At 43.6% G+C, this 14,235-nt stretch overlaps 1 protein-coding gene across 1 annotated transcript in view; it reads right to left on the bottom strand.

Moving 5' to 3' along the window:
- Positions 1 to 14,235, bottom strand: part of glra2 (glycine receptor alpha 2) — a 225,165-nt gene that overhangs the window by 138,920 nt on the left and 72,010 nt on the right. Inside the window, exon 3 of the mRNA XM_033033354.1 lies at positions 8,161 to 8,228. Coding sequence (XP_032889245.1) covers positions 8,161 to 8,228 — 68 coding nt within the window. The remainder of the gene's footprint in view (positions 1 to 8,160; positions 8,229 to 14,235) is intronic.

The following is a 14,235-nucleotide window of genomic DNA, read 5'->3' as shown; positions in this document are numbered from 1 at the left end:
ATCAGCCAGCATCCGCAGTTCTTTGTTTCTGTACCAGGAGCTTGCATGTGTTAATGAGGAAACCAAACAGTTAAACCACCAAACAATCTGGTCATCATTAATGAGGTTATAAGACAATTTTAAATCTCTCACTTATCTGGGAAATGTCACAAATCATGCCTTTTTATTTAATTAAAAGCAGGTGGATGAAGCTGTCAGCCACTATATTTTTTTTTAATTGAGCTGTAAAATAAATATTTAGCACAGGGAATTTCCCAAGTCTGTCATTCAGCAACAGTACACAATAGCTGCTGGAAAGTCCACTGGAAACCAGTTTATCAGAAAATGGCATGCAGCTAGTAAAAGCATCATGAAAATAATAACATCAATCCAATTAGCTTCAGACTGCCATCAAGTTGGAAAAAATAGCAGCCACTTTGTATGAGACTTTCAATGAATGATTTGCTCAAGTTTTCTTGAAAGCACTGAGCACACAGTTAAAAATCTACCTGTTACACAGCTAGCTTCCGTGCACAGACATCCATTGAGAGCCATCTTGTAACTTAAGTGTCAAGGCAGAGTTTCTCAGGTACCACATGATCCATTGACAATTTTGTGCCATTTATAGAATTTAACTGTTGCAATTCGTGAGCACCTGAAGGTAAATATTTATAATGAGTTTGTTTTCACTCTAAAGGAACGTTCAATTAGCGTTCTAAGAGTTCTGGACACAGAATGCTGGAGTAACTCAGCGGGACAGACAGTGTCTCTGGAGCGAAGGAATGGGTGACGTTTCGGGTCGAGACCCTTCTTCAGACTGATGTCAGGGGAGAGGGAGATACAGAGATAATGAAGTGTATGGATAAAGAAGTGTAAGGTGTGAAAACAGGACAAAGGGAACCGAGATCAAGTAAAATGCAGAATAGATCATTGTTAGCCAGGAGAAGTTAACAACAAAGCAAACAGAGATAAAATGTAGTTGGAGACAGTAGAACTGGTCGGAGAACTGGGAAGGGGGAGGGATGGAGAGGGAGGGAAAGCAAGGGTTACGGAGAAGTCAATGTTCAGACCATGTTCATGCAATGTTCTAAGAATGTGAAATGGCTAAACTATTGTCTTTGCCCCAAATGCCAACTCTCCACATTTTGTGTAGCAATAAGCAATTCTGCTGTGCTGGTGAAACTCTACTTAATTTGCTGCCGACCAGCAGGTTAGGCTGCATCACCAACCAACCACCCTAATGAAAGCGTTAGGAAAGTAATAGACCATTATTACCTGCTCACTCTCCATGTTAAAAACGGAGGGAAAAAAATCACTGTTCGGAATGGTGTTTGGTGAAAAAATAAAATAAAATCTGCATGGAAATTAGTCTTTCAGCTCCCTGTTGAAATTATCCACGGTGCACCCGGAGATATCACCTCTAGCCTTGAATCAGGCCTGGGACCCATCCTCTTCCCATTCCTCCCCGCAGCTAATTTAGAGCAGGAATCGGTATGCAGCCCCAGTACCACAACATCTTAAAACATGAAACATCTGATTGTACAATTCACCCAGCTTTTCAAAGTCACTAAATTTATTATGGGACAGTTTAACTTTGTTAAACGCTACATTCCTAGTCTGTTGTTCTATATTATGGGAGTAGAAATAACATCACATTAGGGTATTGATTTACTACCTTTCAAGTTATTTAGCACAGGAATAGGTTTTTAACAAGTGGAAGCGCAGTATTCTGCTAATGTCAACCAGAGGCTGAATATCAGGAAGAGTTAAGGGCCTGTCCCACTTTCACGACCTAATTCACGACCTCTGCCGAGTTTGCCCTTGACTCATACTCGCAGCATGGTCGTCACAAGGTCGTAGGAGGTCATAGGTAGGTCGTAGCAGGCTGTGATGCTAGTCGTAGGTACTCGTGGCATCAAGTAGGTTGGGGCGTTTTTCTAGCCTGATGAAAAATGTCCACGGGTAAAAAAGGTTGTGAATTAGGTCGTGGAAGTGGGACAGGCCCTTTAGGTTCCACTGACCAAAGGAAAGTGGGTATTTTGTTGCTATGTGGAATTCTGTTTATGCTGTGAAATTTACAGGAATGACACAATTGTTCCGTTTGAGAGCTGATGATTTATTGCTCCAGCAATTTTGGAACACAAGTTCAATCCTGACCCGCAGTTTGAAGTTTGCATGTTCTCTTTGTGGATGTCGCCCAAGTAATTTCCCACATCTCATAGATGGGCTGTGTAGGAAGGAACTGCAGACGCTGGTTTACACTGAAGACTGAACCAAAATGCTGTAGTAACTCAGCGGGACAGGCAGCATCTCTGGAGAGAAGGAATGGGTGATGTTTTGGGTCAAGACCCTTCTCAGGGTACAGGTGCGACAGGAGAGATAGAGGTGGGGATAAAGGAGGAGAGGGTGTTGTTTTAAGATAACGTTACTGATGGTTCCTTCTGTGAGGCTATGCAGGTGCAGCGGAGAAATAATAAAGGAATGATCATCTTGTTGGAAGTGTACTACAGGCCTCCAAATAGTCAGGGGGAATTAGAAGAGCAAATATATTTCAGGAGATTGCAGGCAGCTGTAAGATTAATAACATTGTCATAGTAAGGGATTTAAACTTTCCCAACATACACTGGGGCCGTCATAGTGTCAAGGGCTTAGATAGCGTGGGATTTGTAAAATGTTTACAGGACATTTCCCACAGGCACAGGAAAAGGTTGTGGCTGTGTACACTATCAACCATATCATAATTTTATATCATTTAAAAATATATTTGGCCAGGTACATGGATAGGAAGGGTTAGATGAATATGGGCAGGTAGGCCAAGTGTAGACGGGGCACCTTGGTTGACGTGGACGTTGGACCAAAGGGCCTGTTTCTGGGCTGTATGACTCTAAGTAGCAGAGGGGGGCATGCACTTAAGAGGGACCAGAAGTGGCTACAGAGTGAGATGCATTTGATGGGGTTGACACTCCACAGTAAGTAGGAGTAGTTGGATAATTGATTACAGTTGACATAGTGAATACATTAAAGGATTAAATCGGTGGTTTGGGTATCATTACTAAATTTTAAGTCAGGGGGAACATAGTGTGTCTCACAAGGATGAAAGACGTCAGAAAACGACAAAGAAAGAGGGGGAGAAGGTGTAAAGTATTGAAAACTGAATGGTTTGAGAGATTAAAACAATTGCTCTCAGCGTAGAGACAGTACTTCTATTTCACTGCAATCTTTTTCAAACCTATTTGTTAACTTTTTTCTATTTTTGTAATTCAAGAATGTGTAAATTAGTATTCTGTCCTGTTCATGTGCAGTGTGTCAAACATTGGTTCAAAATAGCCTAATCATCACTATTCAATGGATGGGTCCAAATTCAACTTTGTATCCATTCAGATCTCATCAAAACAATTTAATCGCAGTCTGCTAATTATGAACATGTATGTAACTAAACAATTTCACCAAAAACTGAAAATCTTAAATCATTCAGGAAGTTGGAAAGGGTACAGAGAAGATCTACGCGGATGTTGCCAGGACTCGAGGGTCTGAGCGATAGGGAGAGGTTGAGTGGGCTGGGACTCTATTCCTTAGAGAGCAGGAGGATGAGGGGGTAAGTCTTATAGGGTGTATAAAATCATAGGAGGAATAGGTTGGGTAGATGCACAGAGTCTCTTGCCCAGAATAATGAATCGAGGACCAGAGGACATAGATTTAAGATGAAGGGGAAAAGATTTAATAGGAATCTGAGGGGTAACTTTTTCCACACAAAGGGTGGTGGGAGTATGGAACAAGCTGCCAGAGGAGGTAGTTGAGGCTTGGACTATCCCAACATTTAAGAAACAATTCGACAGTTTCAAGAACAGGACAAGTTTGGAGGGATATGAACCAAATGTGATACAATGATACAATTTATTTGTTGTCATTTGAACTTCATTGAGGTTCAAACGAAATTTGGTTTCTGCAGTCATACACACAAGAAAGGGTGAGACTAGTGTAGGATGGGCAGGTGAGACTAGTGTAGCTGGGACATGTCGGCCGGTGTGGGCAAGTTCGGCTGAAGGGTCTGTTTTCACGCTTTATTACTCTAAGATAGATTTAGTGGTTTTGAATTCACCCAATACTCCAAAGAGGTTTTGTTAAATTAAAGAGTAAGTCATACAAACAATTCTTTACTCAAAATTGTTGTGGAAAACATTCTCCGTTCTGATACAGACAGTGAACGTGGCTTTGAGATGGGGGTGTAATAGTATACAATTTTAATTATTTACTGTGTGCTTCTCTTTTGGTCATGGAAAGGTTTGCCCAAAGGAAGGTTTATTTTTCACATCACCTCCCATACATTTTTCACTGTTTAGTGTTTCAAAATATGATTCTCAGGAGGTAGACAAGCGTGCTGGAAAAACTCAGCGGGTGCAGCAGCATCTATGGAGCGATGGACATAGGCAACGTTTCGGGCCGAACCCCACCCTTCTTCAGACTGATGTAGGGTGGAGGGGGGGCGGGGGGGGCGGGAAGAAGAAAGGAGAAAGGAAGAGGAGGAGCCAGAGGGCTGAGGGAGAGCTGAGAAGGGGAGGAGACAGCAAGGGCTACCGGAAATTGGAGAAGTAAATGTTTATGCCGCTAGGGTGCAAACTGCCCAAGCGGCATAAACAGGAGTATGAGTTTTCAGTGCCGTCTTTGATCAGTGCAAAGTAATTATGCAGAAGACAGAAAACAAAAAGAAAAGGAATAGGTGATGTTTTGGATTGAGACCCTTCTTCAGATTAAGAAGAAACGAGAGATATAGACGGTGAGATGGAGAGACATAGGACAAATGAATTAAAGATATGCAAAAAAGTTACAATGATAAAGGAAACAGGCCATTGTTAGCTGTGGGCTAGGTGAAAATGAGTTATAGCCAATGAGACTCAACAAGACGACTGAAACTGATACAACAACTTTGGTGGGCGGGGTGAAGAGAGAGGGGGGATGCAAGGGTTACCTGAAGTTAGAGAAATCAAGATTCACACCAATGGGTTGTAAGCTGCCCAAGCAAAATATGAGGTACTGTTCCTCCAATTTGCATTTGGCCTATCTGACAATGGAGAAGGCCGAGGACAGAAAGGTCAGTGTGGGAGTAGGAAGGGGAATTAAAGTGTATGCCAACCGGGAGATCAGGTAGGCCCAGGTCGACTGAGAAAAGGTGTTCAGCGAAACAATCGCCCAACCTACGTTTGGTCTCGCCAATGTATAAGACTAATAAGGTGTATAAGGTAATTATGCAGTTGAATTCCCATTGAAAGTTGAAAATGGTCAGCTGGTACTCCTGTGTGATTACCAGGCAATCATTTTGGGATAAATTCTTGAAACAACCGAATGGGCTAATCATGAGATTTAATGTCTGTGAAATTTACAGATATTTATCCATTTCAACAACTGTAAACTGTTTCAGTATTTGAAGCAACAATTATTTGGCGTCCTAGAATTTATTTTCCTGTTGGGATAAACTTCAGTTACAGGTATTGGACAATCTTGCTCTTCATTCCTTTAATATCATTTCCAGGCTAGTATTAAGTCAGAGGTTCATTTAAAATAAAATGATTAATGTCACTGCATAAATAAGAGCTTTGAGCCAGTCATGTGTTTACACATCATTATTTTTTTCTGGTGAGATAGGCTTTCAAGTTACTGTTCAACACAAATGTAATTAATAATTTTAGAAGGTATTATTTTATTAATCTTGGAATATAATTGTCAGCAGCAAATAAGGTATTTGGTGGTCATTCCAATTTGCTCTTGTTTAGTTATGAGAATTCTTGTGCCAGTGCAATGTACAGAAGCCTAGTAGCTATAATTTGGAAACAGCATCTTCTTCTTCTAAAATCCAATTTTCTTAACTTCTAAAATTTGCATTGCAAATTAATGTAGGGCTTCCTAATATGTTACCATGGGAATCTCTCGGTCTGATATTTTAACGGAGGTGTTAATCTATTGAAAATAAATTACAGAACTTCATTAAAATATGGCAGAAAGGAAATTAATTAGCAAAATGGTGCTGTTGTAGGACAGGTTGATGCATTAATCTTCAAAAAGCGTGATTTCAAAGACATTCAGGAATGTCTGCCCATTTAGACTCAAAAGATCCTGGAATGTTATGATGAAATAGGTGCATAACAACTTTTTTTTAATCAGCCATGAAAACTTGGATGTGAGTGAGCAATGCATGATTTTACTTAATAACTAAATCTGCACAAGTTTTACTCCAAATTTGCAAACCCCTCCAATACTATCTCCTGCCCTTTAACACCAGATTGGGTGTTTCCTATAAATAGACACGATTGAAGAAGAGGGGTGGGGCCCACTCCATATTTCTGGTGTTGTATATTCATAGACAATAGACAATAGGTGCAGGAGTAGGCCATTCCGCCCTTTGAGCCAGAACCGCCATTCAATGTGATCAATGTCATCCCCAATCAGTACCCCGTTCCTGCCTTTTCCCCATATCCCCTGACTCTGCTATCTTTAAGAGCCCTATCTTGCTCTCTCTTGAAAGTATCCAGAGAACTGACCTCCAACGCCCTCTGCGGCAGAGAATTCCACACTCACAACTCTCTGTGAGAAAAAGTGTTTCCTCGTCTCCATTCTAAATGACTTAGAAACATAGAAACATAGAAAATAGGTGCAGGAGTAGGCCATTCAGCCCTTCGAGCCTGCACCGCCATTCAATATGATCATGGCTGATCATCCAACTCAGTATCCTGTACCTGCCTTCTCTCCATGCCCCCTGATCCCTTTAGCCACAAGGGCCACATCTAACTCCCTCTTAAATATAGCCAATGAACTGGCCTCAACTACCTTCTGTGGCAGAGAATTCCAGAGATTCACCACTCTCTGTGTGAAAAATGTTTTCCTCATCTCGGTCCTAAAAGATTTCCCCCTTATCCTTAAACTGTGACCCCTTGTTCTGGACTTCCCCAACATCGGGAACAATTTTCCTGCATCTAGCCTGTCCAACCCCTTAAGAATTTTGTAAGTTTCTATAAGATCCCCCCTCAATCTTCTAAATTCTAGCGAGTACAAACCAAGTCTATCCAGTCTTTCTTCATATGAAAGTCTTGCCATCCCAGGAATCAGTCTGGTGAACCTTCTCTGTACTCCCTCTATGGCAAGAATGTCTTTCCTCAGATTAGGCCACCAAAACTGTACACAATACTCCAGGTGTGGTCTCACCAAGACCCTGTACAACTGCAGTAGAACCTCCATGCTCTTATACTCAAATCGTTTTGCTTACCCCTTATTGTTAAACTGTGGCCCCTGGTTCTGGACTCCCCCAACATCAGGAAAATGTTTCCTGCCTCTAGCATGTCCAAACCCTTAACAATATTATATGTTTCAATAAGATGCCCTCTCATCCTTCTAAACTCCAGAGTGTACAAGCCCAGCCTCTCCATTCTCTCAGCATATGACCGTTCCGCCATCCCGGGAATTAATCTTGTAAACCTACTCTGCACTTCCTGCACGACTGAAGTGATTAAAAAAAAATCTCTCCTCTGTGAGAGATACACTGTGTCACCAGATCGGAATGAGTAGCTCAATTAAAAATAAAACATTAGTTTTTAATATTACTGCATCTATTGCACATAAAGTACAGTTTAATGGCTGCACACTTGAATTTTTATTCGTTAAGAGGGATTTTAAAAAGGAAGATTCAACAAGTTCTGGATTTTCCCTTGGGCTCCTAGCGCTAATGCTGATTTTTTTATCACTTCACACAAGTCTTTCTACAATTTGTAAGCCACCGAGTGATTTTTGGCAATGTGACTTTCTGGTTAAGTTACAGGACTTTTCTTGCAGAAGTATGGAAAAGTCTGTGGGCAGATCATGCACGCCAAGTGTTGGCGACTGTGTGATTCAGAAACTAGGGCACTGCTCTTGATTCTGGAGCAGCCTGGAGTAAGATGGCTTGCTACTGAGCACTTGTTAATCAAAGCTCTGGTGGTAAGCTGACAAACTAAGCGATTCATTACAAGATGGCCTCAGGTTCAGTCCCACTCACCATCGTTGTTTCTGCTATTGAACCAAAGCTGTTGATAAATATGTTGCATGTAACATTAACAGGAAGACCTGCAATTTGAATGATAAAACAAAAGAAAGAAAATTGACAAGCTGCTACCGGACAAGACATCAAGTTATTTGACAGTGGTCATCAGCACTTACCATTGTAGTTTCCGTGACAGAGCCAAAACTGTTGATAAAAATATTGCATGTAACGTTTACTGGAGGACCTGTGAAATGCAAGGACAATGTTGCAATACAAGTTGCAGCAGCGAAAGTACATGGGCAATGCCATGATGCAATATTTTCGATCAGTGATGAAACAAAATCAGACATTCCGTAACCCTGTAGGATAGAAATTTGTCTCGGGCACTTGTGAAGAAGGAATGGCATTGAAAAGGTTTTATTGACTTTGAGGGAACTGAACAAAGTATGAGTGGGAGTCCCTCCCGACTGCCGGGGACGATGGGCGGGGGGAGGTAATAACATTTGAGTTAAATGCATTACCACTCGTTCATCACTATCTCCAGAGACAAATGACCAACCCTGGACCTGCTGCACCTTTTTCTTACTTCATTCCACATTGCTTCATAAGGCACACTTGTTTTTTGTTGTTGTTTTTTCTTCACTCCCACTTCACCACTCTTCAATTTTCTCCCCGTTCATTCTTGAAACACAGTTTAGTTTAGAGATACAGTGCGGAGACAAGGCCCTTCAGCCCGCCGAGTCCGCGCTGACACATTAATCCTATCCTACATGCACTGGGGACAATTTGCACTTACAACAAGCCAATCAACCTACATGCCTGTACGTCTTTGGAGTGTGGCAGGAAACCGAAGATCTCGGAAAAAATCCCACAGCACCCATAGTCAGGATCGAACCCGGGTCTCCGGCATTGCAAGTGCTGTAAGGCAGCAACTCTACCACTGTGCCACCGTGCCGCCCTGTTCCATGGTATTGGCCACAATCTATCACATCTGTGTGAGGTGAGGCCTCAAATGGGAAAGGAGTGTTGCCACACTTCTGTGGCCACTTATACTCTCCACTCAATGTGGTTAGCGAGATTACTCATTTTATTGACTTTGATTCAGCAATTGGGAGTGGAAGCACAGTGAACAGTGATTCTCCGCTCAAAATTTATTGGAATATCCCCATCCCCGTGGCCAGTTCGGTGGAGATGGGAGAAGATTGTTGAAGGGAGAAGCAATTCGGAACAAATTAGTGACTAAACTCGAGGCATTCAGGCCTGTGTGATGCAGCTTTAAACAAGCAATTGGCTCATCAAGGGAAGCTCCCTCCTCTTGCTGTGTAAACAATTTGTACTCTTCATGACATCATCGATGCAATTACTCAGCCTAAAGATCCAAATTGAATTAATAAAATGTTCAAACCAGGCAGAACACCAAGCAAAGCCAGCAGAATGTGAAGACAAAGTAAGGCAAGATGGAACAAATACTTCATAAGATCGTCATAGCCTCCAGCAAGCCATGTTTGAAAAATGGGGCACAGAACTAATGAATGCAATTCTATGTCCCCTATTCCAGAGCAGCAACTGTTCTGTTTTAACTGAAGTATCGGTATCAGCAATGCATCAGTCTTATACTTCAGTAGCATTCATCAGGTAGCCTTTTATTAACATACACTTGGCACATTACTGGTGAGATAATTAGCCGATAAAACATGCACAAGCCTCTTACATTTTAACAATATTATCTCTGCACTCCCAATTATGTGTGCAAGTGCATTAAAATATTCAAACTGTAGCATTGCAAATAATACTTTACTCCAAATCGTCTATGGATGGTGTGAACAGCACAAAACCCAGATCCAGCTTTCAGAATTAACAATTCTGAGCAATACATTTTGCAGGCTCCCCAAACCTCATTCATTACATACCACATGGTCACCTGTACAATGGCTTGCATCTGTCAACTACTGTATGCTTATCAGAGTGGGCATCCTGCTCATAAAGAAATGCTTCATGATATTCTTCTCCCTTTGAACCAACTAGACTCACTCGAGGGGGACCAAGGTTACTGGCAAATTGTCTTTATTTAATATTTGAATGGTGTAAGTAATCTATTGTGAATATAAAAATGGAAAATGTTTGGAAATACTAAGCAGGGCCCTGCGGACAGAGAAAAAGAGTTCAACATTTCAAATCAATGAAAAGTTAGTGAAACATTAATTCTCTCACTACATATACTGCCTGACCTGCTGAATCGTTCCAGCTTTTGCTAGTTTAGAATCACAGTACAGAAACAAACCCTTTGACCCACTGTTTTTCAGCTACTCATTTACACTAACCCTTCATTAATCCCATTTAAAAGATTTATCCCCCATTTTATTGTCAACTCTTCCCAGTACTCACCTTTACGTTGGGTGTAATCTACTGAGGCCAATGAAGCCAACTACCTGCATGTGTTTGGGATGTGGGGGAAATCTGCAGCATCCAGAGGAAACCTGGATAACAGGAGGAATGTACACATCCACACTGATGGAACCTGAGGCGGGAGTTGAATCTGAGTCTCTGGGGCTGTGAGGCAGTGGCTCTATGAGGATGCACCACCGTGCCACACTTATTTCAGATTTCCAACTACTGCAATACCTTAAATCAAGATTGTGCACATAACCTGACCAAGATACAAATGCACCAATCATGAATATGCCCAAAGGTGAACAGGATCATAAAATAGCTGCTGCATGGACGATGATCCTTTAAATCCATACTACAGTACCATGTTAGAGCAATCCATCTCCTTCCCAGTCCTCTACCCTCTCATAGTCATAGTCATACAGCTTTGAAACAGTCCCTTCAGCCCAACATGCACACACCAGCCAACATGTCCCAGCTACACCAGTCCCACTTGTCCACGTTTGACCCATATCCCTCTAAACCTGTCCTATCCATGCACCTATCTAACTGTCTCTTAAACGTTGCGATAGTCCCTACCTCAATTACCTACTCTGGCAGTTCGCTCCATACACCCACCACCCTTGGTGTGAAAAAGTTGCCTCTCAGATTCCTATTAAATCTTTTCCCCTCCACCTTAAACCTATGTCCTCTGGTCCTTGATTCACCTACTCTGAGCAAGATACTCTGTGCCTCTACCCAATCTCTCATGATTTTATACACTGAAAATAATACAGGAAAGATTTGCAAGGATGTTACCAGGGCTTGAGAGGAGAGGTTGGGAAGGCTATGATGTTATTCCTTCAAGAGCAGGAGGCTGTGGACCGATCCTATACAGAGGTATATAAAATGATGAGTGGAATGGATAGGGTGAATGCACTGAGCCTTTTTCCCAGGATAGAGGAATCAAGATGATGGAGGTATATAGGGTGTGAGGGGAAGATTTAATAAGAACCTAAGACTCAACATTTTCACACAGAGGGTGGTGAGTATATGCATGAGCTGGCAGAGGAAGTAGTTGAAACATGTACAATTGCAGTATTTAAAAGCTATTTGGACAGGGTCATGGATGGGAGGCGCTCAGAGGGACAATATGGACCAAACACAGGCAAATGGGACTCGCTTAGATGGGGCATCTTGGTTGGCATGGGCAAGTTGAGCTGAAGAGCCTGTTCCCATACTGTGTGACTCTATGAGTCTACAATATGTAGTCAAGACAGCAACCTCAGCCTCCATATTAGAAATATGAAGGAGATCGCCATTGATATCAGGAAGTTGAGTGGAATGCATGGACCAATCTGCATAAATGTTTTTGAAGTAAAGAATGTTCAGAGCCCCAAATTCCTAGCTGTAAATAGCTCAATCGTTATGTTCTTTTCCAACCTAGTTGACACCACAGCCAAGAAAGTACAAGAAAAAGTCTACTTCCTCAGAGAACTAAGGAAGTAGAATATATCTCTAATGACTTACGATTTTTCCCAGCCGCACTAAAGAACTTATTAGGATGCATCACAGCTTTGTTGGGCAATCACTGCAGAAATTGCAGAGAATTGTGAACACAGCCCGATCCATCATGCAAACCAGTCTATCCCCATTGATTCTACTGCACTTCACGCTGCCTCGAGAAAGCAGCCATCATAATGAAAGACCACTCACGCCCCAGTCATTATCCCTTCTCCCCTCTCCTGTCAGGAAGAAGACACAAAAGCACGTACTGCCAGGTTCAAGAACAGCTTCTTCACTGCTGTTATCAGACTCTTGAATAGACCTCTCATAAGCTAAGAAAAACGAAGACACGAAGTGTTGGCATAACTCAGCGGGTTCGGCAGCATCTCTGGAGAACATGGATAAGCGACGTTTGGGTCGGGAACCTTCTTCAGACTGATTGTGGGGGTGTGGGGTGGGTGGGATGAAACATGAAAGAGAAGAGAGGCATGGCAGAGTCTGGTATCTAATATGTTGGAAGGAACTGCTGATGCTGGTTTAAACCGAAGATAGACATAAAAATCTGGAGGAACTCTGCGGGTTAGGCAGCATCTCTGGAGAGAAGGGATGGGTGATGTTTTGGATCGAGACCCTTATTCAGACTAGGTACGTAATAGGTTGATATAGATGAGGGGGGTTTGGTTGGGGAGATGATTGCACAAAGGCTAGAGATAAAAAGACAGCCGGTCTTACTCCAAATGTTGTCTGACCAGTGCTTTATAAAGCCTCAGCATTACATCCTTCCTTTTATATTCTATTCCTCTCAAAATGAATGTTAACATTACATATGTCCTCCTAATGCCCCTGTCCCACTTAGGAAACCTGAATGGAAACCTCTGGTGACCTTGCGCCCCACCCAAGGTTTCCATGAGTCGCCAGAGGGTTTGGCCACTCGCCTGGAAAGCCTCCACCGAAGCGTGAGCTGCATCTACCGAACAAAGATCCAAAAGGATCTTTGCTACCGACCACACACACACACACACACACACACACACACACACACACACACACACACACACACACACACACACACACACACACACACACACACACACACACACACACACACACACACACATCGCGAAGGTGGGGGCCAGGGACAGCGGAGGAGTGCTGTCTGCGCGATGAAGAGGAAAGTAAATGGCTGCCACAGAGCACGGTAAGTCCTTTAGAGAGTGCGGGGTGGGAGGGGGGGGGGGAGAGAAGGGGAGAGAGAAGGAGAGAGAGAAGGAGAGAGAGAAGGGGAAGGGGTGAAAGAAGGGGGGGAGGAGAAGGGGGGGGAGAAGGGGGGTGGGAGAAAGAGGGGGGGAGAAATGGGGGGAAGAAAGAGGGGGGAGAAAGGGGGGGGAGAAGGGGGATGGGGAGACAGTTCAAAACTAGGGGCGCTGCACTGACAGCAGCCTCTGCCTACAGCCTGTTTGTCCTTTCAATCTTTTTTTTAAATTTCAGTTAGTCTAAAGTCTGTTTTGGGGGAAACCTTAACTTTTCTATGTGGGGGAGGGGGGCAGGATAAGGGGGAAACTGTTTCGCAGCCGTTTCCTGACGGGGACACGACTATTTCTCCGAGTCGCGTCCTCGCCCCCCACCTCGCGGCCTACCCACCTGGATCGGAGCGGCCTTTCCTGCCGGGGACCGGGGACCGGACCAGAGCTACAACAGCGGCGGCGCAGCGCTGGATTCACCGCAGAGCGGGCGATGCCTACATGGGTCGCTGTTTGGAGCTCCGAAGCGTTGGGCCGTTGCTCCAACATCGTGGAGCTCTGGTTTGGAGAGCTTCCAATGCGGGCGGTGCTGACCATCTTCGCGGAGTTCTGGGGCTCCTTGCAGAGGGCCGCCGGCATCAGTCTCCGCCCGGCGCGGCCTGCGGACTTTGGGAGCCGCGGACTTCGGTAGGAGGGGGCCAACTCTGTTGTCCAGGCCGCTGAGGACGTCCCCCAGCCGTGACGCCGGACTTACATCACCCCGGCGAGCGGGCCTGAACATCGGGCCGCCCGTAGCGGCGACTGCGGAGGGCTCGGGGAGGCCCCGACCACGGGTGAACATTGGGGAACATTAGAGGAAGAGACTGACTTTGGTGCCTTCCCTCACAGCGGGAAAATTTGATTCTGCTGTGTGGGGATGTTTTTATGTTGAATTCTATCGTGTATTGTTGTGTTCTTTATTTTTATTGTATGGCTGTATGGTAATCTTATTTCACTGTGCCATCTGGCACATGTGACAAATAAATGTATCTTGTATCTTTTAAGAAGTTTAATAAATTTAGCGGGCATTTTACCTTCCCGTGGGTCCTTCTAGGTCCTGAAAGCTCAAATGAGCCAATCAAAATGGCCGGTCAGTGA

The sequence above is a fragment of the Amblyraja radiata genome, chromosome 14 (genome assembly GCF_010909765.2).
Source record: "Amblyraja radiata isolate CabotCenter1 chromosome 14, sAmbRad1.1.pri, whole genome shotgun sequence".
Classification (NCBI taxonomy): domain Eukaryota; kingdom Metazoa; phylum Chordata; class Chondrichthyes; order Rajiformes; family Rajidae; genus Amblyraja; species Amblyraja radiata.
Note: the sequence above shows the minus strand (reverse complement) of the source record. Positions and strands in the feature narration are given on the sequence as shown.